This window comes from Haliaeetus albicilla, chromosome 4 (assembly GCF_947461875.1).
Source record: "Haliaeetus albicilla chromosome 4, bHalAlb1.1, whole genome shotgun sequence".
Lineage (NCBI taxonomy): Eukaryota > Metazoa > Chordata > Aves > Accipitriformes > Accipitridae > Haliaeetus > Haliaeetus albicilla.
In genome coordinates this window covers 9073887-9101603 of record NC_091486.1, presented here as the reverse complement: position 1 = coordinate 9101603, position 27717 = coordinate 9073887, and the positions used below count along the sequence as shown (strand labels likewise).

The 27717-nt window shown below is 37.5% G+C and overlaps 1 protein-coding gene across 16 annotated transcripts in view; it reads right to left on the bottom strand.

The window, feature by feature from the left end:
- Positions 1-27717, bottom strand: part of NCKAP5 (NCK associated protein 5) — a 392323-nt gene that overhangs the window by 28428 nt on the left and 336178 nt on the right. For 10 of the 16 annotated variants that reach the window (XM_069780847.1, XM_069780846.1, XM_069780848.1 and 7 more), the window contains 4 exons: positions 26245-26323; positions 5642-5956; positions 3335-3471; positions 1155-1284 (listed from right to left, as the gene is read on the bottom strand). In XM_069780847.1, the coding sequence (XP_069636948.1) occupies positions 1155-1284; positions 3335-3471; positions 5642-5956; positions 26245-26323 (661 nt within the window). Of the gene's footprint in view, positions 1-1154; positions 1285-3334; positions 3472-5641; positions 6048-10073; positions 10188-19314; positions 19507-26244; positions 26324-27717 lie in introns of those variants that run through there. The other 6 variants (XM_069780856.1, XM_069780857.1, XM_069780843.1 and 3 more) reach the window with 5 other exon arrangements.

Genomic DNA, 27717 nt, shown 5'->3' with positions numbered 1-27717 from the left:
AAAAACAAAATCTGTAAAAAGAAGTGTTTATGGGCTGAGTTAAATGACTCGCAATATTTCATACATATTAAAAATACAAAGTTACAGGAGTAATGTAAATAAACGGTCCTAGCTTCCTACTCCACTCGCTCTCTGGTGGAATCACAAAAAATAGATTAGCTCTGAAAATGCCAAATGTTTAAGTCCAACTCCCAGCAGACACTAAAGAGCACAGTATGTCTGTCGACAGTATCTAGCCATCCCCAGCATTTTTAATGCATTCATCACTGCAGTATCTACTGTAGGTGCTAATCTCTGCTAGGTCAAGCTCACTGTTGTGCAGTTGTGCAGAGGGTCAGCACAAATCCTATGAATCACTGAAGTACCGCTTAAGCTCTCAGGGCTTCAGTGGTGCGGAGACCTCGCACTGGCCCTTGCACTTGCCAGAATTTATCTCCTGCAGGGAAGCCATCGGCTGCGTAGGCAAGGATGTGAGCCACGCTCTCCTCCCCCTCCCAGAGGGCACACATCTGCACTGAAAGGGGGCTTGCAGCACAGGAAGCTGGTGGTCAAGACAGGACAGCAATTTCTTGGGTTATTAAACACACAGAAAACTATTATCTCAAGAACTTCACTTAATGTGTTTTCATCTACTGGAATTCAGTAAATTCCAAATTGCCATCAATTCTCGCAACAAGGTTTGATACTTGAAAATGGCAAGTGTATACACGATGGACAACAAGAGAGACTTCACTATGGCACCACAACCAACATCACTTTGATATAGAGGTTGGAAAACTATGGCTTTGATCATTGGGTTATTTCAACTGGCTAATATAATTAAAAAGAAAAAATGGGAAGCTATCTTTACAGTCACCTTTTAAATTTTGTAACAATGTAACAGAAGACTTCTTTTTACTTACACTGCAGGGATTTACACATAAAAACCTACAAGTTAAGGCCCTGCCAGCAAAAACTGTGGAAGAGAGGGAAAAAAGATACACACATAGAATAAAAAGCAAAAAGTAATAAAAAGCTAATGGAAAATTAGACTGAAGTAAGAACTGGGGTTAGAAAGTGAAAACTAGACAGAAAGTTCAATGAAGGACACTATCTGCTGCTGAGTCAGAGTGGGGATGAGAGATACACAATTTTATGTACAAATTTTCAATTACCTTGTTTGTGGTTCTTTGTTAACTCTACAAAAGTCTCCTCTGCAGTTCTAAAATAATTTGTTTCATACTCTGGCTCCAGTTCAGTGTCACTGCTGCTTGCAGAATAAGTACATACTCTCAGAGCTCTGTCCTGTACAAATAAGGGTATTTCAATCATTCAGATGATGCATATATATCAAAATAATGCCGAAGATGGTATTAGGAGTGGAACATTTTATATTCATCATGCAGTATAAATGAATAGTCCAACTGGAAAAAAGTCTGCATTACCAGTTTAACTAACCACTTCTCCTTCAAGTGAGTAATCACCAGTCCAACATGGGGGAAACAACACGTTCTTGTCCTGGTAAGTCTCCTGAGTTAGTCTGGCAGACACAGTCCAGATTTTACCATTTTTTCACTGTAACATAGGTTTCAAATCTACCAACATTTTCAGATAATTTCATCCACCAAGTTCAATTTTAAAACTTCTCAAGTATGTTTAATAAAGTGTATTTGTAACATACAAAATTATCACACAACAAATGGTTTGTGGCAAGCAATTCTAGAGGCAATTAGGATGGCCAGTAGATAACACTCATGCTTTCTATAGTAGTAAATCCTAAATTCTTCCTAAATTCCTGTCCCTTGACCCAGCATTTACCTTACAGTACTGGAGAGCCCTTAATTCCCACCTGATTCCCATCCCATTTCTCTTCAGGAAGCTACGCTAAGGATTTTCTTCTGGGAGCTCTGGACAGCTTCTAATCATGGAAGGCCTGAAGGCTTAAACCTTTTACGAGCAGCAGCTCAGTAAATAAACCCCCCCAAATGGGTATGGAGAAGCTAAGTCTGATACCGCTCAGTTAATGGCATCTACAGGTACAAATACCACCTACTATCCTAACCCCAACTGCCTATCAGTGGCTCAAAAGAGTTTTTAATTCTGTTTTTCAAAGAGTGATACTAATTTCCCCATCTTCCCATCCACGTTGCAGTTTTTAACTGATGCAGAAGGACATCCATTTGACAGGAAGCACATACTTGTGGAGAGGGGAGCAGACCTGAAGATACCTGCATGTATGCCCAATGTTATCCATAAAATTGGGAGACCAAGTCAGCTGTAGTCCCAAAGCCATTTAGACACATTTACATGCCAGCTACACCCACACTGACCTTCTGACTCTTACGCAGACTAATTAGGAGTAACACACATATCGTGTTAAGATAGTTTTGGGACTGGAGATGGTCAGTCACGACTGGCTCAAGGTGAAGACCACACCGATGCAGCTGTTACTTGGAAGCCAACAGTGCTGCACTATAGAGGATTCACCACCAGTTTGTCAATGACATAGAAGACAAGTAATTTTATCTCTCTGTTTTTGTTCTAAATATCCAGAGCATGGGCCATATAAAAATGCGAGATAGCCCAGTCGGTAAATAAGTGAATAAAGCAGACATGCAAAAAAGTTATGCAACAAAATGTTTTCAGCCTCTTGTAATGTAAGGCTTATTAGCTAGCAGTATCTGCCAATTTCCTTGCTTAATGCCCACTTTCTTGATAAAGTTTTTTTCTCTCTTTGCTAACCTGCTGACCCTGACTTCTCACGGGGCTTGACAGCTTGGCATTCCTGAATATGAATAACTTGACAACCATCAGCAATAGCTTTTACACAGGTATATGCATTTGCCTGTTTGTTCTTTCTGCAGTTGTTATGAAAAGATTGAAGGACAGACAGATCATTGCAGGGATTAACCAAAACCACACAGAAACATGTAAGAAGAGTATTTTCCCTTTCACAATACTTTCATAGCACATCTGCTCAAACGCTCATGCTACACAGCCATACAGACAAGGAAATCTAGGCCTGGGGAAAAAAAGATCTGAATTTCATGGAAAGCAAACAAACAAGATCAAGTTTTTTTAAGAGAAAAACAGGGTAAAAGGTCTCTGTTTCCTTGTCTATAAAATGATTGTGAGGCTTTTAATTAAAACACATTTGTAAACCATGAGGACAAAGTACCTTTGGGTGCTGCATTATTATTAATAAATAATGAGATTGCAAAAGAACTGCAAGAAAGTAAATGTAGCTGTTAGATTGCTAGTTACTCTTCCCACTATATTAAAAACATTCACCATTTCTGATTCTTTACACTGCAAGACATATCTCATTTAACAGATGACACTTCTTAACTTATACCTTTGTTTTAGTAGTTTTCTTGGTGGTCCACTCTGGAAGAACTTTTCTGTTTTGCACAGTTTCTTCAGTACGCTCTAATGAGGCAGAGGTCACAGAACTTGGTACTTGTTCACTTTGCTTTGCAAGGTTAATTATTCCTGAATTAAGAGAGACATTATTTAAATTGTAGGTCTCATCAGCATCTTCATGACAGTGTTTCAATTATAATGCAGTAAAAACTGGGGGCAAGTCATGATACTTTCATTATGTCAAATAATATCTTATTACTCAAAGGAGCAACTTACTAACTTACTGGAATAATTCTAACAACTACAGTGGCAGAATTTGATCCAAAGCCTTTTCCAGTTAACAAGAGAAGAGTAAGTAATGGATTTAAATCCTTTTAATAGTTTTAAAATATATACTCTTTCACATAAGAAACAACATTCAATAACTACTTCTAGGTATTGTAGGATCTGCTTTGCTATTTTATGTTCTCAGAGAACAGTCTGTTAACATAAATATAATTAGAAGTACCTTTCTAGCAGAAATTCTCAATCAGCTAGCCTTTTTATTTGCTATACTTGCACTATGCAAAATCGGAATATCAAAGAAGATATATGGTGCATATGAAATAAAGTGATAATTGTAATTTGGATGAGAAAGTGACGGAGAGAAGAATCGAATGAAAATATTCTAGTAAAGAATGAGTTGACCCCACCATCTGATGTATACCACTTTTTTTTAACATCTCTTCATGACAATTTAATTAAGATACAAACCTTACAAGGTTGGTGCAGTGAATATTAGCATTAAGATCAGAACAATCTTACTGCTACTGACTTCTTATGAAGCAATTCAATGATTGCAGTTTCTGTTCAATTTGTTATAATGACAGTGTTTAATCATGGACTCTACTCTATAGCACACTGCTGAATTGAGGTCACACATGTGGCTATTCAAGCATGTAGCATATAATCTATAACGAAGATTTCTCTTCTGAAACCTTCTTAGCTGTACCATTAATTAACAATACTTTTATTTAAAAAATACTGAGTATTAAAATATCTTTTATTTAGCTTTGATTTGAAATGAGCAGAGGAGTCTGCAATGAAGCATACAATGTGTGTTGCAGTCTATTATACCATTACAATACTGCACTGGGAATATTGCTAAATCAACTAAGTTCTAAGATGTTTAATTAGAATTCTTCTGTTATGCATCTTATGAACATATAAAAGAGGCTTCTTTCCTCCTAGGCTCAATATACATCAGCTCATTAGCAGAACATGTATTTGATGGCCTTAAACTAAGCTTAAACTTGATACTTAACCTCACATGCTAATTACATGGAATCAGATTTATGCAAGTTAAACACTCACAACATTTATAGGAGCAATAAATACTTACGCTGACAAAGTGCTAACAACCATAACCCCAATAAAATACATGACACTGCATTCAGTCACGATAAAACAATACTCTTCTCCATTAAACCAATTACTTTTACTGCATTTTGTACTGTCATGCCGACTATGAAAAATTTCCTGTTATAAACGCTGTATGTAATGATTTCTAATGTTATTGACATATATATTAATAACTCAAAACCCTTCAAAAATTTATATAAATGGCCAGTGTGCATCTATAAAAAATTGCGTAGAGTTCAATGGAACTATTTAATAATACAAAGTTTTTTGTTGGTACTTTGCTGGATTGTTAGCCCTTTTATTCCTTTGTCAGCTTTTGTTTTATAGTTTAAACACACACGTAGCTGGTAAGTGAAAGTAAGGTATTTTATGTTCATACATAGAAATGTAGTTGTATAATTTAGTAAAGTATTGAGAGTCTTGTTTGAGGTCAAGACCATGTATTCACTGGGACAGAGCTTATGCATTGAGACCAAATGAATCTTTAGTCTAAACCTGGTTTCAAAAGCAAGTCTTTCTGAATATATCTTTTCTATGTCACAACATGGCTATGCTTTGTACTTTGCTGCAAAGTCTGATCCTGAATATTGCTGAACATCTGCTTTCTTATTCAAGTCAAATTCCAAGGCTGGCATATGTTTTTTCTTCAAGTACTGTTTCTTGAGAAAAGGATTTAAATACTTAACACATTTTTCTTCCTCAGATAATCATTATGTGTAACAAAATTTCCATATGGCTCAGGTCACAAACTTGTTAACCTTATGCATTCATGAAAAGAATATCTTCTGCTCTGCATTTAACATTTCTGTTATCAATTGTCATTATTACAGGACTTCTGCTAATCAAAACAGATGTCAGGGCAGAAATAATGTGATTTTCAGTGTAATTGACATTTTACCTGAGGAAGCTGGTTTTGGAAGGCGACTTTGAAAAGGTCGTATACCTTTGGCAGTCATGGCCGGATCAGATGTTGAGTGACTAATTATGCTTTCCACAGACTCCTGGCTCTTAGCTGTTGAAGGCACTTCTCGCTCAAGAGTTTTGGCTTTTACTGAAGGAGCTGAAAGAAGAACTTGCTCAGACGGTGCAAGGACTTCTGTTTCTGAGGTTGGTTCTTGCTTAGAAATGTGTCGCCCTGTAGATCGGTTCCCTGAGTCGGGGAGGGGGAAGGTTCCAATCCCGCTGTCCAGTGTCCTCATCTGGCAGCAAGACTCTAAGATACAGGAAGATTGTGTGATGGGGTGGAGCTAAAGGTGTCACTGGTATTTAAAGACAGTGAAAGGGTCTACGGGAAAAAAGGGCATCTTCAAGGGAAGGTTTCAAGGAAAGAAAAACATTTTGCATTTTGTGAGTATGCTGTTACCTGTCATTTGTACGCTTTGGACACGATACATCTATCTAACTGAATACAATGAAATACCATTTTGAGGTGCAATTAAACTAACTAACAGATGCCAAAACATTGAAATTGGCCTGCTTCGGAGTTATAGTGTGATAATGAATAAGAAGGGCATGTCCTAGAAAGTGATTACAGCTGGAATTTTTTAATTATTTAGTTTGAAGGCCCACAGAAAGTCTGGAGAGTACCAATGTGAGGGAGTGAGTAGCGTAATGTATTCCTTCTTACATAAGCTTGGCCTCTCCATACGTCTGCTTTCTTAATTGTTTCTCTTACAAGAAGGTGTTAATCAAAATGTATCATTTATTCTTACACAAAATTAAGATCTACAGAATTTCCCAGAGACACCCATCTCTCAGAGCGTCCTGAAAAACTTGGATAGCCACAGCCATGCCTTTATTTACCTTGTTATGCTCTGGTTCTGCACATCCCGTTTTTGGTGAGTGTACACTTTCCTACACAACACCAGACAGGGATACCTTAGGTACACAGTTTGGAAGCAGTATGGTCACACATAGCCCTCCAGCTTATTGAAAAAGTGCTCCACTAACCATGGAACAGAGAAAGATGCAAGTGTAGATATGTGAATGTTGCTATTCTAGCAACCAGGATGTAACAGCACCACCCTGCCCCGTCATTTGCTATCGATTTCCAGAGCCCTGCCTTTTGTTTGTATAATGAGCAAACAATATCGAAGGGACTACGATGGCCAAGTCTTTCTGAGAGGTATAAACACCAAGGAGGGAACTTCAGCACTAATGGTTGGAAAATTAGCATAATTTAGGTTAAACATCTGGAAACATCCCTTGACAGTGAGATCTTCAGACACTCCCAAAGGAAGTAGAGGAATTTCCTTTGCTTTGAACAATTTAAGGCTACACTACATAAAAGATATAGTGCAGTGAACAATTGTACTCTAGCAGGAGATGCAGAATATGACCCAATATATCTTTTCCATCTCTATTTTCTGTGTTCCTGAATATTGATTTTTTTTTTTATGATATGCCCATTTGTTATTTAAGTCTGTTGTAGTTAGCAGTCCTCTGTCAAGTCATTTTCACGATTTTTATCTCTGCAGTGTTTCTAATACTCTCAGAAATTCAGAAATATTTTCCTCTACAGGCTTTGCCTATTTGTTTTCAAAATAAGAACATTAACATGGTCATTTTCTGTTAATGTCTTAACCTCAATGGGCCTTATTTGATAGCAAGTAAGAAACTACTTACAGATAAATTAAATGTCTATTTATGTTTCCTTGTTCTTGTCAAAAGAGAAGCAGTCTATATTTACATGGTCCTCATTACGTTATCCTCGTCACTCAGGATCAAAGAAAGATTGAAAGTCATTCTGAGCACATTAACCTTACAGGGCCTAGCTGAGCTGCAACAGCAAAATGAACTACTCACTATCTTTTAAAAGGGCAACAAGTGACTCTGATTTCTCTCACACAATTACTGCATCCCAATTACTTCTTTCCATACGTAAAAGGAGATAAGGTGTGGAAGCCACAGCAGCTGGCAACTATGTCTTGCATTACATTTTTGAGCTAATGTGCCATAACGATTTTAGAAGTTGCTGAAGGTTATCCAGGAAATGTGAAAAAGAGAATTATATTTGGTTCTGCTGCGTCAAAGGGAGGCATCCCAGCCACTGAACTCTCTTACTCTAGTTATCCTTCCCCTAAGATATTTTTTGTTTTGTTTTTGAATAGTAAAATGCCTAGCTGGAAGTGGGTGAGCTGTTCCTCTCAGGATATAACAGAGTGCAGAAAAGTAAGTTAAAATGCTATGTGTCTGCCTTTGCCATTTACTCTGTAGATAATCAAGCTTAAACAATGTGTTAGCTCATGGACAGGCATTGCTTCAACTAATGACTATCAGTGACAGAGTTAGTAAATAAAGGAAAATATAGAATAAGAAAGGACTTCCATTAGTTTTCTCTTGACCAGAAGGAAGACATTTGTGCAACATTGGTTATGTTGGAGAGGCAGAGCTCTTCAGCAGAGAGATGGAGTAAACTGGAAGCACCACAGAAAACAACATCCTGAAAACAAAAATCTGAGGAGTCTCCCCTCTACTGTCTGTACAGTTAATGATTTTGCAACTCAGTTCCACAGGGAGTCTGAATGATTTTGTGGTGTGGTTTCTTTTTTGAGCATTCTCTAAGAAACCAGAAAGTCATTCCCTCCTAATTATAAGAGCAAAATTAAGTGGACTCAAAATGTATACCAAACAGCAAAGCTGTTTTGCTCAGGGTGAACTGGAAGATTAACACTATTTTATCTTCTAAGGTCATGTTTCTTGAAATGACATAAGAGTTTGTCTTGCCCACTGTTACCTTGTGTACGTCTAGGAATGGACCATAAAAGCAATGGCATAAGATCAAGAGAAATGAATACTGAGGGCCATACTTCCAAGAAAATAGAGTCTCCTGCTGTTCCCAAAATAATTGGGAGAGTGATGGAGGAGCACATCAGCAGTGTCACATTTAATTAAAAGGAAAAATAGTTTTAATTGATTATAGTCTTCCTTCATAGAGACTTTATCCATGATAAAGGAAATACACCAGGTGGAAACCAGATTTTTAAAACAGCTCACTAATTTTTAATTCTGAACAACCACAAAAGGGCCTGGCTTTCAAAGTGCTCAAAGCTCAGCAGCTCCCATTGTGACACTTAAAGACAGATTTTTGAAAAACCCTGTGGCTCCACTATGTTGAGCAATCCTCAAAAACCTAGTCCTAAATCCACACAGTACACCACAAAATTCTTTGTGCATGTTAATTTTTCACTAATAAAAGTAACTAATTCACCCCTAAAGCTACATTATACAAACAAAAAAGTATCTCTCAGAACAATTTGTATTACTGAATGAATGAACATACATTACCTTGCATTGTTTTTAAACTTCTGTGAAGCAACTGCAAAATCAAAAAATACGCTATACATCTCAGTGACAGCTTTCAAACCGAACTGTTCATGGCCCATCTGATTTCATCAGTTGCACTGATACTTCAAATGACTGTTATCGGTGAGAGCTGCACAAGACTACGTAATGAAAGTATGTGAAAGTTAAATCTCTGATGCTGCAACAGTACTACTCAATAGATGAAAAATGATTCTGCAAAACATTAAAGTCCGAAAAGAGTTATATATGAGCATAATTGCTTTTGCTTGCAAATGCTTCCTGGCATACAAGCCAAATTCCTTGCCTGATTCTGGTTTTTTTTTTCCCTCTTTCCCCGCCAGGGAAGAAAGAAGCTCACGCAATGGTATTAGTTTTTATAGTGGACACAGATAGACTCACCATCTGCTATTTCACTGAACAATCGGGCTAGAATTAAAAGTCTGAAATACTGAAATAGCGCCTTCCCTCCCTCCCTCCCTTCCTCCCTCCCTTCCTTCCTCCCTCCCTCCCATCATGTGGATTAGAGTCTGGCCGGATAATGAAGTCCCTGGAAGTCCTACTGTAGAGGAACATTTCTCAAAATTGAAAACAGAAATAAGGAAGATTTTAGAGAAATTTCTTGGAGATCAAGAAACTCCTGACTGCATGGGAATCTTCTGATGACAGGGTATTGTAAGAGGTTTGTGGACAATTTGAGGAAGACCTTTAATGTTGAGAAGCTTCTCAGCCACTAAACAAAAGGAGTTAACAGTGCAGAGAAAGTTTTCTGAAAGTTTGCTCAACTCCCTACTTCTCAATAATTTTCAGGTTTAATATTTTCACAGGCAAGATGATCATGCAGTTCATGTCCTACATCAGCTGGACACCATGGTAATTTGTACAGTTGGACAGGCTTTGGCATATTCCAACATCACTGGTGTTTTACCAAGACCTCTTCAACATGGAGTCAGCACCCAAATTAGATGGAGTAAAAAGGATCTTTGAAAATTGTGCACCATTCTGCGGGTATGGACAAGAGGAGAATAGAAAAGGGACATACACTCTGTATGGCTGTAGGTATCAGGAATTCTAAAAATGAGATCATCACTGGGGAAAATTACAATAGCAGCTCATTCTGTGGGCTTTTTTTACATCTTCCTCTGAAATGCAAAAATTAAAGAGTTATAAGTAAACATAGCCCACTGACAAGAACTGACAACCTAGAATTCATTAAAGTCTTTTAGGGCATTCTCCTGAGCATAGATCATTGAAAAATGCATCTTAAATACCAGCAACAGATCATTAAATCTAATTATTTTTCAACCTTTTTTTATTTCTTCTGAAACATTTGCCACAAAGATACCACAAACACACCACATCTAGCTCAGAAACTACCCTTGATATAAATCATTGGAGACTGGGAGAGAACACCCAGGGATGCTGACTGCTGACCTGGTTTTTGTGTTCCTTCAGAGGCACTAGTATCGGTCACTCCGAGAGTGAGAGGAGCTCTCAGTCCGAGCTGGTACCATGCTGTTTTACGTTGTTATACAGCATGCTTCTCTGTTGCTCTTTTTATACAATGCATGTGAAAGGAAAATCAATTTTGGGGCAAAAATAAAAGGCAACATAGAACAGCTACTATGAAGGGAACTGCTTCCAGCACAACACAAGAAACGTGGGTCCAGCTTCCCTCAGGCTAAGTTCTACAGTGATGGTTGCAAAATACGGTATTACTCAAAATAAGCAATGGAGCAAAATCTGTCCCATTTTTAGACTAGTTACAAGTTAGTCTTTCTAATGTTGAACTTCTGTAAACCTGTTTTGGGTCCTAGCACATATGCAAGAGATTTCATGAATTTCATACAACAGAAGAAATAAGGTGATGACGTAGCTTTTAAACACAGCTTCTGATACGTGTTTCTTCATTAATGCGAACAGATACTTTTACTAAGGGGGATATAATGCCACATGTTATTGTAAACAAACCTTTAACTGAATAACTGGAGAATGTTTCAAAATGTTTCCTCCGGTAAAGTAAAGATTCACCTTCTAATAAAGTCTTTTTATGCTGTATCTTAAAAAGAGTTTCACAGATGCTTAGTCTATTCACAAATCACATACCAAACTTCCTTTACATAGGGACTGTTATACTTTTAAGAAGTCTATATATTCACTCACAGTTATTTTGACCATCTAGTTAAAACAATACATGAGATTTATCAAGATGCTTAAATCATCCATAAAAACCTTTACGGAAACCACAAGATCCAAAGTTTTACCTGCAGAGCTAAAATGAAGTATCAATCAGTAACTCTATTAAGCAGGTATATTGTCTTATGTGCATACATAATGTCATTCAAAATGGTCAGGCAATTCACCCACTTTGAATTAAAAGTAGTAAGAGGAGACATTTCTGAATGTTGGCATACAGGGAAGGACTTAAAGGTCCTGAGAGGAAATGTTTATAGGCCCTACCGTCTTCTAAGTAAAGTTTTGCCTCTCTACCGACTTGTGCCATGACTGACAGAAGGCAGCCGCCTCTTAGTGCTGCTTGATGGGGTCAGGATTTCCAGAAGCAGCTCAATAACCTCAGCCATTCCCCGTCAGGTAGAACCATGATGCTACTAATGAAACATACTGATGGATACCAGATGCAATTACTGCAAACAGACATTATCTCCACTTCAAATGACTGACACAAACTGTTTCTATTTGGAGGTGGCAAAGTTACAGAAGTGTGTATGTTACTAAGCTTTGATGGCCAATCTATCTTAACATTAAAAATAAACAGCAACAAAGAGGACAACTGTATTTTAGGTCAAAAATATCACAGGTAGTTCTGCTTATGTCAGGCTTTCTATGTATAATGCTAGTAGCACAGGGACATATTTTCTTTCAAAGAAGCATCCCACCTCATGAAAAATGTGGAATTCTCCCCTGTGCTCACCACTACAGCTGGTTTGAGATCTTCCTCACATAAATTTTCAAGTTTTGGCCTACGAAACTGCACATGATTGACACAAATTTCAGCTGAAACCTTTGAGTAACCACGAGAATTTTCCACAGAAAGCAGACATTTTCAGGAAAAAAGTATCAGTCAAAAATAGCTCTGTATCAAGAACAGTTTCACTGGGAAATTTCCAGCAAGCTGTTTTGAGAAGTACAGACTCAAACCTTGAAAGAAGGTTTTGAGAGATATGTAACACTGAATGGGCTTTCTTCAAGCAGTATCTAGGACACTAAAAGTGAAAGGGCATAATTTCCATCAGTAACAGAGTACACAAATTCTAACAAATTACCTTTCTTTGCATTAGAAAGTTCAAGACTTTCTACTAAGCTGACACAGGGAACCAGAAAACATGTAGTTGTTTTCTTCTGAAACACAAAGGGAGTATAATTTTTCTAGTATTTTGAAACATGCCAAATTATTAATTAATACTTTTTATTTTTTCAGAATAATATTTCAAATGTAAATAGGTCTCTGCAAAATTGCTTTATCAGTTAATAAACATCTTTAAGCTACATGTGGCATTGGCAGGAAGAACTTAAACTACAGATGGCAAAACAGATCTCTTTATTTTCACATCCTTCTCTTCATCTGCAATGCTAAAGCAACCACAAAAAAATGAATGTATTTCTGCCAAATCAATGTCAATTTTAAGTAGATTATTCCTTCTGGGTTTATACCATAATTTGATCCAATTAGTCAAAGATGAATGCATTATTGTTTTCTATCTAGATCTGAAGTAGAACCAGTATGCAAAACTAAAAATCCTGGAAGGCTATCCTAGGTGAAAGTAGAAAAGACACAAGTTTTCGCAGCCTGGATACTCCCACGGGTACTGCACTGGTGAAATGGAATTATTTCTAATGTATACTAAGGAAGGGTAAATGGGAGCAGGACTGTGCAGTGTATTTTCAAATGATGGATCTACAAGTAAACTTCATTTATGGCTGTTTGAATCTGGGATTACAATTTATGCTTATTTATAATAACAATAATAATAACAAACACAATAAATGCAGACTTTACTGACTGTTCTTTCTATTGCTTCTTCCTAGTCAATTTTTTTTTTTTTCAAAACCCACCGACTTCAATATGTCATTTATCCAATAGTTTGACAGTTGTCTTCAAGGTTTTCTGTGACCACAATCCCATCTTTGAAATGTATTTTCTGAGCTGAAACAGATAATTGCTGCCTCATTTTAATTCCAGTCCCACCTTAAAACACAATTCTACTAGTAAGTCAAAAGATTAGTTTTAATTATTAGTTAGTACTAATAATCTTGTACTCCAATTTGGCAGTTATCTATGGCCTTTTTTTTTTTTTTTTTGGCAATAAGTGATTCCCTTCCCTCTCCGGGCATTTAGATCCTTTTCTTGCATGCTTGGAAAGAATAGTGGCAAGCTACTTGGAACAGGGTTGTTACAGAGAACAAAACTTTAAATGATTTGGAAAAAGCACTTGGATAATTCTTGGAATTTTCTACTCCACATCTCTCAGTGTCTATTAAATACAAAGGTCTACATGCAGCTTCCAGTTGGGGAAGTCCCACAACTGATGACGTCTGGAATGATCTCTCTGTATTATGCTGTTACACTTCCTTTCTAAAAATCTACTCACTGTTCTCAGGAGACAGGATACTAGAAATAGATACAATTTTAGTCCTACAAGAAAAGAAATATTGAGACTTATAACTCATGTGAAAAGCAACTTTAAGCTCCATGTAAAAGGTAATTAAATGCAGTCCAGCTGCAGCCTGGCTGTCAATGAGGCCAGCCTAGAAACACTTTGGAGAGCTATCCCTCTTCTTTTTTGGCTGTATGTCTGCCTTTGGTTTTACTTCTGCACTTGCCAATCAGCCTTACATTACAGATTTGCAACTGTCTTTAAGAAATCCTTATAGATGAGTAATAGCTGAGAAGAAAGAGAAGTCCTCACATCTGATGCAAGGTGTGAATCCATGGTAAGCAACAGGTCTGTTGCAATGCAGAAAGGTGGCATTTCCAGGTTTTTTCACTGAGAATAGCCTTCTGTTTCCCTTAGTAGCCTGAAATGTAAAAGTTGGGAGCCAACAATTGCACACTGTCTAAGGAACATCTTACTGGGGATTGCTCATTCAGGGCATGGATGGATGCTTCCCTTCATCTGCCGTTCTTTAATAGAAAAGACATATCCCAACTCTCAGAAATCGTACCTGTAAGTAGCAAAGCCCAAGAAAGGATGGTTTATTGTTACCCAGATGCTAGCTAAGGGCTGCCTCAGCCGTGCCTTTTCCATGTAACCACAGGCCTACCTCTTCTCTCTTTACGCCTCAGTTCTTCATATTAGAACACAGAGCTAATCACACCTCCCCATTACACAGTGATATCGTGAGGATAAAGAACGTAGGAGTTTGGCAACCAGTATATAACCAACCTCCAATCACTTGAATGAATAACACTTGTGTAGAAATACCTTAACTCTAGCTTTTTCAGAGGCTGTTCAGGAATTAATAGCAAGCTGCAAAATATTTGCAAGAAGCATTAAGGTTGTTACTTTTGCTAATATTATTAAGAGGTAGCTGGTTTAACTTTAGTTTGGGCATAACTGCATTAGACCGCAGTTACAAAAGAGAAGAGGTCACACTTAGCACCTCAGATACACGGGCTGCACACAGTGCCCAAGGGACCATTTGCCGCTGGTGTCTGTTCACTGTTCCAGTTTGTTCACTGACTAGTGCATTTGAAGCATTTAAGGATAATGGGATGGAACCACTGATTTACCTGCTCTAAACCAACTCTGTTATAAATTGGAGTTTGGTTTCACTCGCATTGAGATAATTTCTTTGATTTTCTATTCCCAACAGGCAGGACTAGTGATAGTGCTTTAAGCATAAATGCTGTCTCTGGTAAACACAAGAGAAATTTATAAGGAAGCTCTGGGTTTTGCAAATGCACAGGAGAACATACTATATTTATTTTAGTAACATCACTGCTTTTTGTTTATTAGTACAAAAAAAGACAGAAATTAAAGCCACATAAATATTAAATGAAGATTTAAATAATTTATTTTTAGTTCTGCCCTGCAGATGGCTTTACTTAAGGGTAATACTAATAAACAGTTACAAATATACATGCACACCTGAAACAGGCTGATTTTACTTCTTAATTAATGAAGTGAAAACTCATTAACAGTCTGAGCATAGAGAGCTTTGAGTAACTTTTAGGTGAACTATAATCTTTCCATTTCTGCACTCAAGTTCAGCTCCTCCAAAGCAGCTGAATCACTGTGAAACTAACTGCATGCAAGCAGGAGTTGGTAAGAAACCATCATGATTTAAAGCCAGGAGAAAGAGCAGAGATTTTTTTCAGGAAGTCTATTTTTTGCAAAAAAAAAAAAGTATGCAATGTTAGATGGTGTTTGTTACAAAAACACCATTAGAATGACCATTTTGAAACAACATACTGGACCTCTTTGCCCGTTAAAGATAGGAAGTAGGGAAATTATTCACTGTAAATATATTTGTCTACTTCTTTTTCTTTTCCTAACAGTGGATTATCCAAACATTGAGAAATTCTTGAGTTCACCTAATGTTAAAAACAATGTACTAACTGTATAGGTATTATTTCTCCATTATAGTGATTTCTTTTTTTTGAAAAGCCTGTTTTTCTATGATCTGCTATGATGGCTAATTGCATAATCAAATGTCAACAATTCAGGTCTCTGACTGAAGACATGAATCAAAGCTCCTCAAACTCAATTAAAAATGGCAAAGACAGCAACAAAATTAGCAATAGGCATCCTGTCCTCAGAGTGAGAATTTGGAAAGGCATATGCCAACACAGCTCAAATATAATTGATAATTCAGGCGAAAAATTATTTTACATAAAAATTCTACTAGATATCTTTGTAGAAAAGAAGCACAAAGTCCGTGTGAGCACAGTTGAAACAAATGTTTAAAATAACACATTGTCATTCAAAATGCTTTTCAGTTTGCTCAGGTATACTTCAGGTATGTGAATTAGAGTTAATAGGAAATGCATGACTGAAGCTCCATACAGACATCTACAGATGGTCCTACCCAGAAGCAAAAAACATGTAAAGTAGAAAAGTTTCAAATAGAAGGACTCATACTGTTATAGAGAATACTGGCATATACTATCCTGTACTAAGTATGATAATCAGGCACAGTCCTGATTTGAGTGATAAAAACGAATATAGATTGGGCCAGACTGTAAAGTAGCGTAAATCAACATAGCAGCATTAACTTCAGAGTTGAAGAACCCGGCCATCCTGTTTAATTAACATTTTAAGCCTGAATGAGACCAGCAGATTCTCAGTATTTTCAATAATAATTAGACTGTATCCTGTATATAATGTATAAAGAGCCACACTTCTTGTGCTAGTGATAAAATTTGGTATTTCTGGGTGAATAAATGTAATGACAAAGAAGGAAATTAATAGCAAATCATTGCAGCTAATAAGGAAGTGTTGATCCAAAATATTAATTCTCTCCACAGAAGGAAGACAACCGACACAGTAGGCAGCAGTGCTGCAGAAGAATTGGCAATTAGACAAGTGCTATGTGTACTATCTTTTAAAGTACAAAGAAATGATTTGTCTTTGCCAGACTGTGAAGAAGTTAAGCTGACATAAATTAGAAGACACTAATGGATGTTAGTTTCTTATTATTCACATTAGCAAGGTTCTCCATCATCTTCACAGAACGGAAGTAACAACTAGAAAAATACACAGAAAGTTTCGCTCTATTATCATAGGCTCCTTCAGATCATCATTTCAAAATTAATCCCTGCAGAACTACCCAAATGCCAAACAAGAGTTAAGAACAGAGTACCACAGACACTATTCATCCCGTTTCTAGTGGCCCAAACATACATAATGCTGTTGTTCCTCTCGCAACTCTCTCCATTCTGCACAGTAGCCTGTTCACCTTCTCACCCATACAAAAAACATGTGCTAATAAAACTTCACTGAAAACATGCAGAGGAACTCATTAGAAGGAGAGGATATTTAATCAGCTTTCTGCACCAGTGTGAGTTGTTTCTGATGAGCAAGTCCTGGGATGGTAAATGCTGAATGCGGCTCCATATGGCCGTGGAAGGCCACTCAGCATGACGACACCAAATCTTCATTAACATGAATATTGCCCCAAGACCATCAAGTTTTTTTGCAACGCTTACTGGTTATTAAACAAGACTTCCCCTCAGTGATGCCTCATTTTAGCTACTCTGGTTCAGAAAAGTAAGGATACCACAGACACAGATCATTTCAATGGTGTTCAGGATCAGAAAATGAAGATTTTGAAGTACAAAATGGAAGGAACAGTGCTTGATAATTGCATTAAAGTGTAAATGCTTTGGGGATAGTAGATGGAGGCATGAAATGGCATAAACTTTGAGGAACTGACAGAGGTATTTAGGTGAGTGAAAGTACAAATGTAACTGCTTTTTACCCAGGTGAGCTCAGATCTGCTTGTGCACTTTCACACATGCCTCCTCCTGTCTGAAGTATTCCGAGGACAGTGAGACCATGATAGGTAAGGAGGTTGTGAGGGTTTCTCCCGTATCTTCCAGGCCCCTCATGGCACTACGTTTTGCAGCTTTTTTTTTTTCCAGTGAACAAGTTTGGATCCTGATGTTGCTAGAGGCAAGCAGCTTATTTTAGTATTTATTAATTCATCATTGTTTTAGCAATTGGGAACCTATTCCTTTGGATTAACATCCAAGCTGGTTAGATACAGCAAGTGAGCACGTTGTTAAGTTGCCTGCTACACTGAAGTCCCATTTCAAAGCTCCAGCCCAGGAAGCATGCTTACTAAAGCAATACAGTCAGCACCTACAGATTTAATACCTACCTCTCAGCTTCCACGTAGACACAGGGCTTTAGAAAATGGCTTTGTTACCAATGTACAAATAAATGCATGCATACTTGTACCACTGCTCATATATAGGGGATTCATGAAAAATCTAATACTTTATCAGAACTTGTATCAAAACACAACATTTTTGAGCATGCAGATTCGAAATCGGAACAGACCCAGGTTGGAAATGGATTTGGTGAGAACAGGTTTTGTTTGATGGCTTTTACAGACAGCAGCCTCACGTGTAGAGACTTCTAGGTATTCCACAGCTTTACTGGGTGGTGATGGGGAAGATAAAACAAACATTCTTCCTTTATCTGATCATGTGTAAATGAATGATTCAACTCCTGTATCAGTGATAAGATGATTGCTAAATGGTTCTTCTCAACTTCTATCAATGGCCTGATGAAAGGAATTAACACTGACACTGATAAGTTGTTTTCTCAGGCATTGAGACTTCATGACAAGAGAGGATTTCTTTTGCAGTCAAAAGACATTTTATCCGTTGAATATTGTTCTTCATTAAATGCATTAGAGACATCCAAGGATTTTCCTGACATTTAAGCAACTTCTGGAACATCCTTTTGCCTCTCCACAGTGATGTGGATCACCTCTCGTTACTGAATGCACAGGCTGTAATACAGATCAATTTGTTCACCATCTTTCCTCTGTCACTTATTCTGTTACATTTATCTCAGTAATTCATTACAGACCTCACCTAATCTGTCTCCAGGTTTTGAGGGTTCTTTAATGTAAATGAGTTTGCTCAAATATGTCAGGCTTAATGGACATGTTTTAGGATGATCCATGTCAGACTTAATGTATTTACCACATTAATCAGGCTCGTTTCCTTCACATCTATTTTCATTCCCTGAGAATGAGAAAACATGAATTCAATAGCTGTTTACTTAGTACTCCAGTAAAAAAGTCTGAAGTTTTAGTAGTTTACATAATGGTGGATAAACCCAAGTCTTTTGTTTGGCAGAGGTGGGTGTCAAGTAGTTTTTCTTCTCTTACTGGACGCTTGGTGCAAGCTTATTAAACAAGCAGATGAACTGCTATTGTTTTCATCAAGCTTTGGAATAGGCCATTGGATAACTTATATAATTAAGCATAATGAGTATGTACATTAAATGGCACATTCAGAAATAAAATTTGAAACATACTTTTTCCGTTTCAGTTTTCATCAGATCTAGATTTCAGAAAGAAACCAAGAGAAAAAAGGCAGATGACACTGGACCGAGGATCTGTTGATTAGAAGAGGTATCGGTATGGAAGCAAAAAGGCAGGTTCTGTATCGTGGTCTAGATTTGTGTGGAGTCAGAAAATATACTGGGGCACCACACAAGCACTGAAGAGTGACCACAAGTTTTAAACAATGCAGGTGAACAAACATGAGGGGAAAGGTGAGAAAAGAATATCTTGGTAGTAAATGGGTATATTTGTGGGAAAACCATACAGAAGAACCAGAAAGAAAAGAGGAGTCAGAGACAAACAAATTTACCTGGGGTACTAGAAAGAATGCAGGTCCTTCTCCTCATAGAAAATACTGCTTATGTAGTGTGGTTTTTTATTATCATGTATATAGTTTCATAGGTTGGCTACCGGGTGCTGAATAAAACAATATCAGAATACACAGATAAGGCTATCATTTTTAGTATTTGATACCTCAATACAAATAATTATAATGCTGACATTTGTCCTGGTTTCAGCTGGGATGTAGTTAACTGTCTTCCTAGTAGCTGGTACAGTGCTATGTTTTGAGTTCAGTATGTGAAGAATGTTGATAACACTGATGTTTTCAGTTGTTGCTCAGTAGTGTTTAGACTAGAGTCAAGGATTTTTCAGCTTCTCATGCCCAGCCAGGGCACCTGACCCAAACTGGCCAACAGTGTATTCCATACCATGGGACGTCCCATCTAGTTTAGGAACTGGGAAGTGGAGGGGGGGGGATTCGCCGCTTGGGGACTGGCTGGGTGTCGGTCGGCGGGTGGTGAGCAATTGCCCTGCGCATCATTTGTACATTCCAATCCTTTTATTACTACTGTTGTCATTTTATTAGTGTTATCATTATCATTATTAGTCTCTTCTTTTCTGTTCTATTAAATCGTTCTTATCTCAACCCAGGAGTTTTACTTCTTTTCCTGATTTTCTCCCCCATCCCACTGGATGGGGGGGGAGTGAGTGAGCGGCTGCGTGGTGCTTAGTTGCTGGCTGGGGTTAAACCACGACACATTTTCTTTTAAGTCAAAACCACTTACATCTACAACATGTTATACGTCCTATGTTTGCTATTAGTATATCTGTAAAATTGCTATCAAGTTGCTAGCAACTTATCTATAAAACTTCTGTGAAGGACATTCCTGGTTTCTACTGAAAATGTAGTTTGATCACTTTGCTGCATGTAAAGCTTAAAAGGGTGGACTTTAAAACACAACGCAACATATACTAACAACACTTCCTTTCTGGAATATTAGGTGTCTAAGGCATTCAACCAAAGGTCCTCTAAAGAAGACAAATCTCCGAAAAGTTGCTTAAAAGATAGACCTTCCTTTTTCTGAACAGATTGCCTTTAAATTAAACTGCAAAACGCTTCTGTAAGGTTGTTCTTGGAAAGTAGAAAAAACGATAAAGCCTGCTATAAGGCAGATGATTATCAAGAATTTTAATGGAGTTGAGCGCTGGGTTACAGCAGAGCTACAAAAGAATCCCTTGACCTCAGTGTGTGTTTTTGTTCTAGCACAAAGCAGCAAAGTCTGCAATGCACTTTTAATGTTGCTTTGATAGTGTGGAAACCCAACCCTCTATCTAGCTAGACTTTTCAAAACCCTTTCAAGTATCTGCGGGCATTTTCTCTGTATTATAGAAATGCCAGTATCTACAAGGTTCCCATTTAATGTTGGATTAATCAATTTTGAGCAACTGACCTGGACTTCTTATGAAAATTTGACAAAAATTAGACCCAAGTCTTTCTTTAAAGTTTCAAAAATTCACACTACATTTACCTTGATAATCTTCACCTGGCTCTGAATTTCACCTGAAATACTCCAAACAAACAATAGGGGTCAATGCCACAGTTAGGTAATTTCTTTCCAAGAACTGTGAATCTTTCTACTGTGGATTCTAACCCCAGCCTGCCTCAGGGAAATAACTCCCCACACAACTTCAGTAGGTAGTATCTTGTGTTTCCAGTGGAGCAGGTAGTACCAACAACACTCAGATATATTTTGTATTGCCACTACCAATTCTTGTGTTGTCAAGTATTTGCTCTCTAGAGTGTTCACAATGTTCAAGTGAACTGCAGGTCTATTCAGATTTTTTAATTTATTTTATTTTTACCAGTGATGTCATTCCAAGGACAAAACCCACCTGCAGTGATGTCCCTGACGTCAAAGCTCAACAGGCTTTTATTAAAGAATGAATCTGGCCTTTTAGTTCAATCAGTGACATATTAAAGATAACATTTGAAAGCAAAAACTTTCCAGTTCAATAAAAGAATTCCTTTAGATGAACTGTCCATGCTTTCATGTACTCCCTGAACTTCAGTGCTTTAGGCCAGAAGTGCTTGTTTGATTCATTAAGGAATTGCTAGGGGTAGAGTGACCACTGGAAATCCACTATGGTGAATAAACATATTTACACATAAAAATATCTGTGAAAAAAAAATTCCTCTTTCTTTGTATTGAAACCTGAGTATAAATTTAAGAATAGACTTGAAACCTTCTCAGACACCCCTCATCAGCCTATTTAGGCTGGTGAATATATGCTGAGACTGTGTTTCGTGTGACCCTTGAGTATATCGTTAGCAAAAAGCATACTCAATGTTGACTTGCTTCTCTAGCAAATTTATCACCCATTTGGGGTGACAAAAAGAAAAGGAAAGTGGACCCAGAGAAATTATTATCATGCAGCTTTTAAACACAAGGTTTGGTAAATCACCAAAGTGCTGATGTCTGAGAAAATGGCACACTCAGTCTTTCCTCCTTCAGCCTCAGCATAGGTTTATATCAACACTGAAGAATGATAAGATTAATTATGAATAACTTTCCTCTTCATTACAGATACATATTCTTAAAAAGAAAACAAGGTCAGGAACCTTTTAATTTGTGTAGGGACCTGTATAGCCAAAAATACTTCTGCTCCAACAAGGCGCCCGAATTTTAGCCATAACAGATGAATATCATAATTAAAGAAACTGTGGTATGACTGTTACGGTACACCATAGTATTGTCATGTGAAATTGTCTGCAAGAATGAATTCTTCAGTAATTAGCATTTGTTTGTTGGTACTATGGATTTTTGGCTTTTCCCTTGAAGCTGTTTATCCATGAAAACTCTTAATACGTTATCATTAATACAATCACACTCTTCCAGGAGTGGCTGCTAATTTGAAACATTACTTGAAATATGAAACATTAAACTTTCTCACAAATGCTTTTATCTTCTCAAGATGTCCAATTATTAACTTCTCTATGTAAAGGTGTAATTTGTAACTGTCTTGTAATTTTTTTGGCCATTGTGATAATGCAGAAATTCAAGACAAACACGGACACTTCTACTCCCTCGGGGGAAATAGAATTCTTTTTCTTTGTAAAATGAAGGCTTTTTTATGTTTACATGGAAGCAATACTGTAAGGAGCTTGACACATAGTCTTTGCATTCAATAAAATAATTTTATTTACAGGAATATTTGGAGACCTGCTGTACCTGTCTGAGCTGCAGAGTCTCTCATGACATGAAGGGAAATTCAACCTTTTTATCACGTTCTTCATCTTATGAGGTACTTTAGCGTTTTCCACTTCATCACTCTTTCAAAACCCGACTACTTTATTGCAAAGGGCTTGAGGAAGGAGCTCTGAAGATGACTGGACCTGAAAGTGCTACTGGTGGATTCTGAGGTCTCCTGTCTGTGGGAAGTGGGAGCACAGGTAGCATCTGTGCTGCCAGGGCCACATTTGGCATCCTCACTGACAGTACAGCAAAAGTATCCAGGGTATAACATATTTTTGTTTTAAATTTTTTTAAAATGTTTTAAATATATGTTTAAGTACAATATAGCACAATATAAATGACTGCTTCTTATGGAAATTATCATGTGTTCCTGAAATAAAGGTATACTAGAAGGGAAATTTTATATTACTGTGCATTCTTGTATTCTTTCAATTTAGAAAATCCAGAGAGTCAGCAAAATATTTAAATTTGTTTAGATCAACAACTCACAATAAATTAAAAACCTAGCAACTGGCATTTTACACGTTTTTTAACACACCCAGGAGTATCTCATTATTAGAAAGTGATGAACCAGCATTGTCTGACATGATATCAACCTTGAAGACTGCTCAGTTATATGTATCTTGTTTATTAGCTAACTGGGCAGAACTGATGTCAATTTAGGTGTTTTACAGTGACTACTACAGCAACACATTTCTTCCTATTATGTAAAGAACACCTTCCCTGCTTAATCATAGCCTTTCTACATCTTCTATACATTCAGCTCTATTTTGTTAACAGTTTAGATCAAAACCAGTAGAATAAACTCATTAAAGTACAGCTACATAACCACAGTGAACTTTTGTTTTCTTAAAAAACCTGTTTATGATGGTAAAGAATGAAGTAAGAAATTAATTTACAGCCCACTGAAATTTTCAAGATTTCAAAGATGTTTCTGTTCTGGAAGAACCCCCAACACTATGAAACTGTTCCATGAAAACAACACACCAAAAGCCTCCACCAGGACATAAACTGCCCTCTTAGATCAGACTAAGGACCTGGCTCACTATCATGTGCTTGATGGCAGTGAGGCATAGCATTTACAGAGCAATCCTTCCGGCTTCTGACAACCAGAAGCTTAGGTGTTGATAACAAAGAAAGCTGAATTTGCCTGTCTCACATCTCAGCTAATTCTCCATACCAACAAGTTCTTTATAATCTTCACAAGTTCTTCCCTGTGTATGGTTTTGACTAAAAATTGCAAGCTGACATGGTAAATGTTCCAAATGAACCTTTCTTAAAGCTCCATAGAGTTTCAGTCTTGAAAAAACCCCAGTATCTTTCTATGAAAACCTTTGTATCAGAAAAATGCCAGAACTTCTCTCTATTGAGGAATTTGGTAAAAGAATCTGAGTGAGACCTAGGAAAGCTTGCTATCCACAAAGAGCAATGCGGACATACAGCAGCAAAAATACCAATGTAAGATAAAACATAGCCTGATGAGAGTAGAATAAACCACAGCACAATATTGATTTAGGAACATTCAGGAAGTGCACTTAGACCCATGCTTTTAATTTCCCAGACTTGGTCTTGTCCTGCTGAAATAAGTAACGACTGGTACATTCTGCATTAGGACTCACTGTGCTAATGTTAACAAATTTGCTTAGACTTCAATTATTTTTACTGTGCCAGTACTACCTATTGCACATAATGTCTCCCATCATCAAAGTTTCCTGACATTAACAACTTGATCCTCAGAGCAAACTCTTTGAGTTATTGTAGATGGTTTGACAAGGCAGACTAGGGATAGCTGGCATTCTGTGTTGAGCCTTTAAGAGATGGCATTGTCTAGGGAAAAGAAGATGCTTTTGCAATTGGTATAATTCAGATGATGGAAAGGTCTTTGTACGAGCTATAGGAATTTCCCAAGAGCAGCACTGCCTGGCATCTCTGTAGCACTACATACTCTGGACTTGTATAGACCTGGGCCACAGACCTACCTGTCACTTTATCCATGTCATCAGCCCTGAAAAAGCTGAAGGTCTTTTCTTTGCAAAAAAGAACTCTGGTGCACAGGAGTGCTGGACCCACAGTGATGACCTCTCCCAGCTAACTGAGGGCCTCATGAACCCAAGGCACAACCAAAGTCTGACTTAGGGGAATGCCAACCAACCTGCTCCATAACCACTATGTCCTGTCAGAGATTCAGATTTGGTGCCTGTGGGAGGAGCAAAATATTAATCCCCTCAAAAGCCACCTACATGACATATTACAGGACCCAGTAACAGAGTAATATATCAAAATATATAGCAATTAGGTCTCAGTCACAACCACCAATTACACTGACGAAGACAAAGGAAGCACTGGAGTCTTTTCAGAAAAAAGCTCTTCAAATAGCTGTTTTTTCTTGTTCAGTATCTGGATAAAAATTAAACCCCAACATTTCACATCAATTCAAAGTAAAAGTTTTGAGAATTTTGAGGTGGAGGCAAAATAATTATTTCAGTCTGAGAAAAAATAATTCTCAACAATCTTGAGTGAGTTACTCTCTTTTGGGCAATTTCTAGCAACAGAAAGAAAGCCCTTTATTCACAGAGTGAGGAGCATGTATTTCTCTTTTCAGGGCTAGTGCCTACCCACTCACAGAATCTCCTCGGAGTCTTACACTACATTGTTCGAAGTTCTTGTTATTTAGTTGCTATAATGGAGCCAACTTATGGCTGGGTTCTTAGGGAAGAGTTTAGGGATCTTTTCTGCAAGTAAGACAGGCAGAGTTTATTTAGCTGAAAAGGATGTACAAGTCAATAAAGCATGCAAACATTTTCCTACTACCCCAAAGAGAAATGTGTTTCGACATGATACTCTGTTCAGCCCCACTTGCTGGGCTGACGTTATTAGTGAAATGAAAGAGCTTCTGGCTAGCAAAATCACTTACAGTGTCCTGAAAACACTGAATCAGATTTTAGCTATTGCTCCAGTCTCTGCCTGCAAAGGGAACTTGCTAAAGGAGAATCTTTTTCGTTCAGTCAGTTCCTTATATTGGTGACATACTGCTCTAATACAGATCCCAAACAGACTTCTGTTTTGTCCTCCATTGCCTATTAGATATTTTAACATGTACTGAGGTTAAAAGCTAGTACATGCTAATCAAGAAGCAGGGTGAATGGTGTTACCCTCCTGAAAAGCGTAGAGCAAAGGCAACTTTATTTTCAATAACAGCTTTTAAGGTCTTCTGAAGAGACACCTGGTTTGCTACTTCTTCTGGTTTAGTTTATCACAGTAATTATTCCGCTATTCAGAATTTTATTCTGAATTTTACTAATTCAAGGCCAGATGACAGAGTTACAGTATATCAGTATTATTCCCACTGAAAGTATCATGCACAACAACCCTTCAGTTAAGACACTATATGTAACCCACTAGTTTTGGAGGCTGAAATGATCTTTCATAACCAGATTCCAGAGCCCTTCTGTCAAGCATTGCATTGATCCACACTTGGTAATGGCTATCCAGGAACAGAGCTAAATGAATGCTAAAGCTGACATAAACTGGGCAAACAAATGAAGTAATGAGAATTAAACATGTTTTTTTCCAAGAACTGAGACAGCAATAAAATCCAGTGTAAAATATAATTTTGTACCTATCACATGACTCTGACATGTAGTCCTTGTCATGGTGTCCTCCTCTTCTTCTTGCAGGTTTTCTGTGACTACTTTAGCCTGTACATAGTACAACAACAAAAGTGAAGAACATCTGAGACTCTGTTTATGTATGTTGCTTTATGGTAACTACAGAATATCTTCTCAGAAATAAACCAGAGTAAAGTTACAGGGCAGCTAAGAGTAGAAGTATACAGCCTGTCTCATCCTGTGAACGATACCTGAGGAAAACAACTTTAACTTCACTCAAAGTCAAAATAAGCAGCAGTCAAAAGATACCCTTGGAAGACACAATTCCTCAAAAGGAAAAGTCTTTTTCTGCATTAAAAAAGAAAAAAGAAAAAGCTCAGTTCTCCTGACCTCTCATTTGTTTCTCTCTAGAACTGCCATGTTTCAGATTCTATGCTAAAAAACCTGTGACTTTAGTATGTGATGTGGTGTCTCTCTAGTTCAGTTTGCAAACACTGAACTTCGGTGGTTTTGTTTCCACCTCTGTTTAAAAGCACTTATTAGCTAAACAGAGACCAAAACTTCATTTAAGAATGCAGTGCACACTAAGAGCCTGTATATTATTCAAATCCCCTAGATACTCTATTTTTCAGATGAAGGCATATTTTTTCTCTGTTCTTCTGCACTCCTATTTCCCAAGTGTATATATAATCTGAGTATCTTCCTAGCATACAGTGAAAACCCCCTCCATTACATGCCATCAATGACCGTAATTCAGATCCAGGGACATATTTTTCTGCCATGCTATATAAATCAAACAGGAATGAAGATACTTTCAGGGTGATGAGAGGAGGAAAGCCAGCACTGCAGAAAAAATTACTTTCAATATCTCAGAGATCTTAAATTATTCGTTAATCATTCTCTGCTGTTTTAAACTACTTAGAGCACGTTCACAATAACATTAAATACATTCCGTAATCTAAACCAGTAGAATTTACCACCATTTGCATGACACATCTTTGATCATAGTATATATTCTGCTTGTCTGGCTTATACAAGTAGCCCTATTGACCTCTTGTGACTAGCCTCAGTGACATGAAAGACTTGCTCTCTACATTTATAGAAGTGCATTTATAATCTCTTAATCCCAGAGATCTGATTGATTACATCTTTTTTTTCTGCTGAAATTATGCTCTTCAGGCTATGGAAAATGAAGAGGAGAGTATGTGATCATTTGGCATCGAATTACGGGTAGAACAATTTCTCACATTTGCAGACTGCATGGCGGTCTGTGGCTTGCTGCTGATGTGACATTTCACAATATTAGGATAGATCTCTGGGTATTCCCCAAACACACAGACTGCAGACAGACAGTGCTATACAAAACTCCTGGTGTCTTGATTTTGGTGCCACACTTCCACCTCACAAAGCAAAGCCCATGGCTTTTCTAAATTACACTGGCCTGTAATAAAATCACAAAGATGAAATGAAGCAGTGCAGCACAA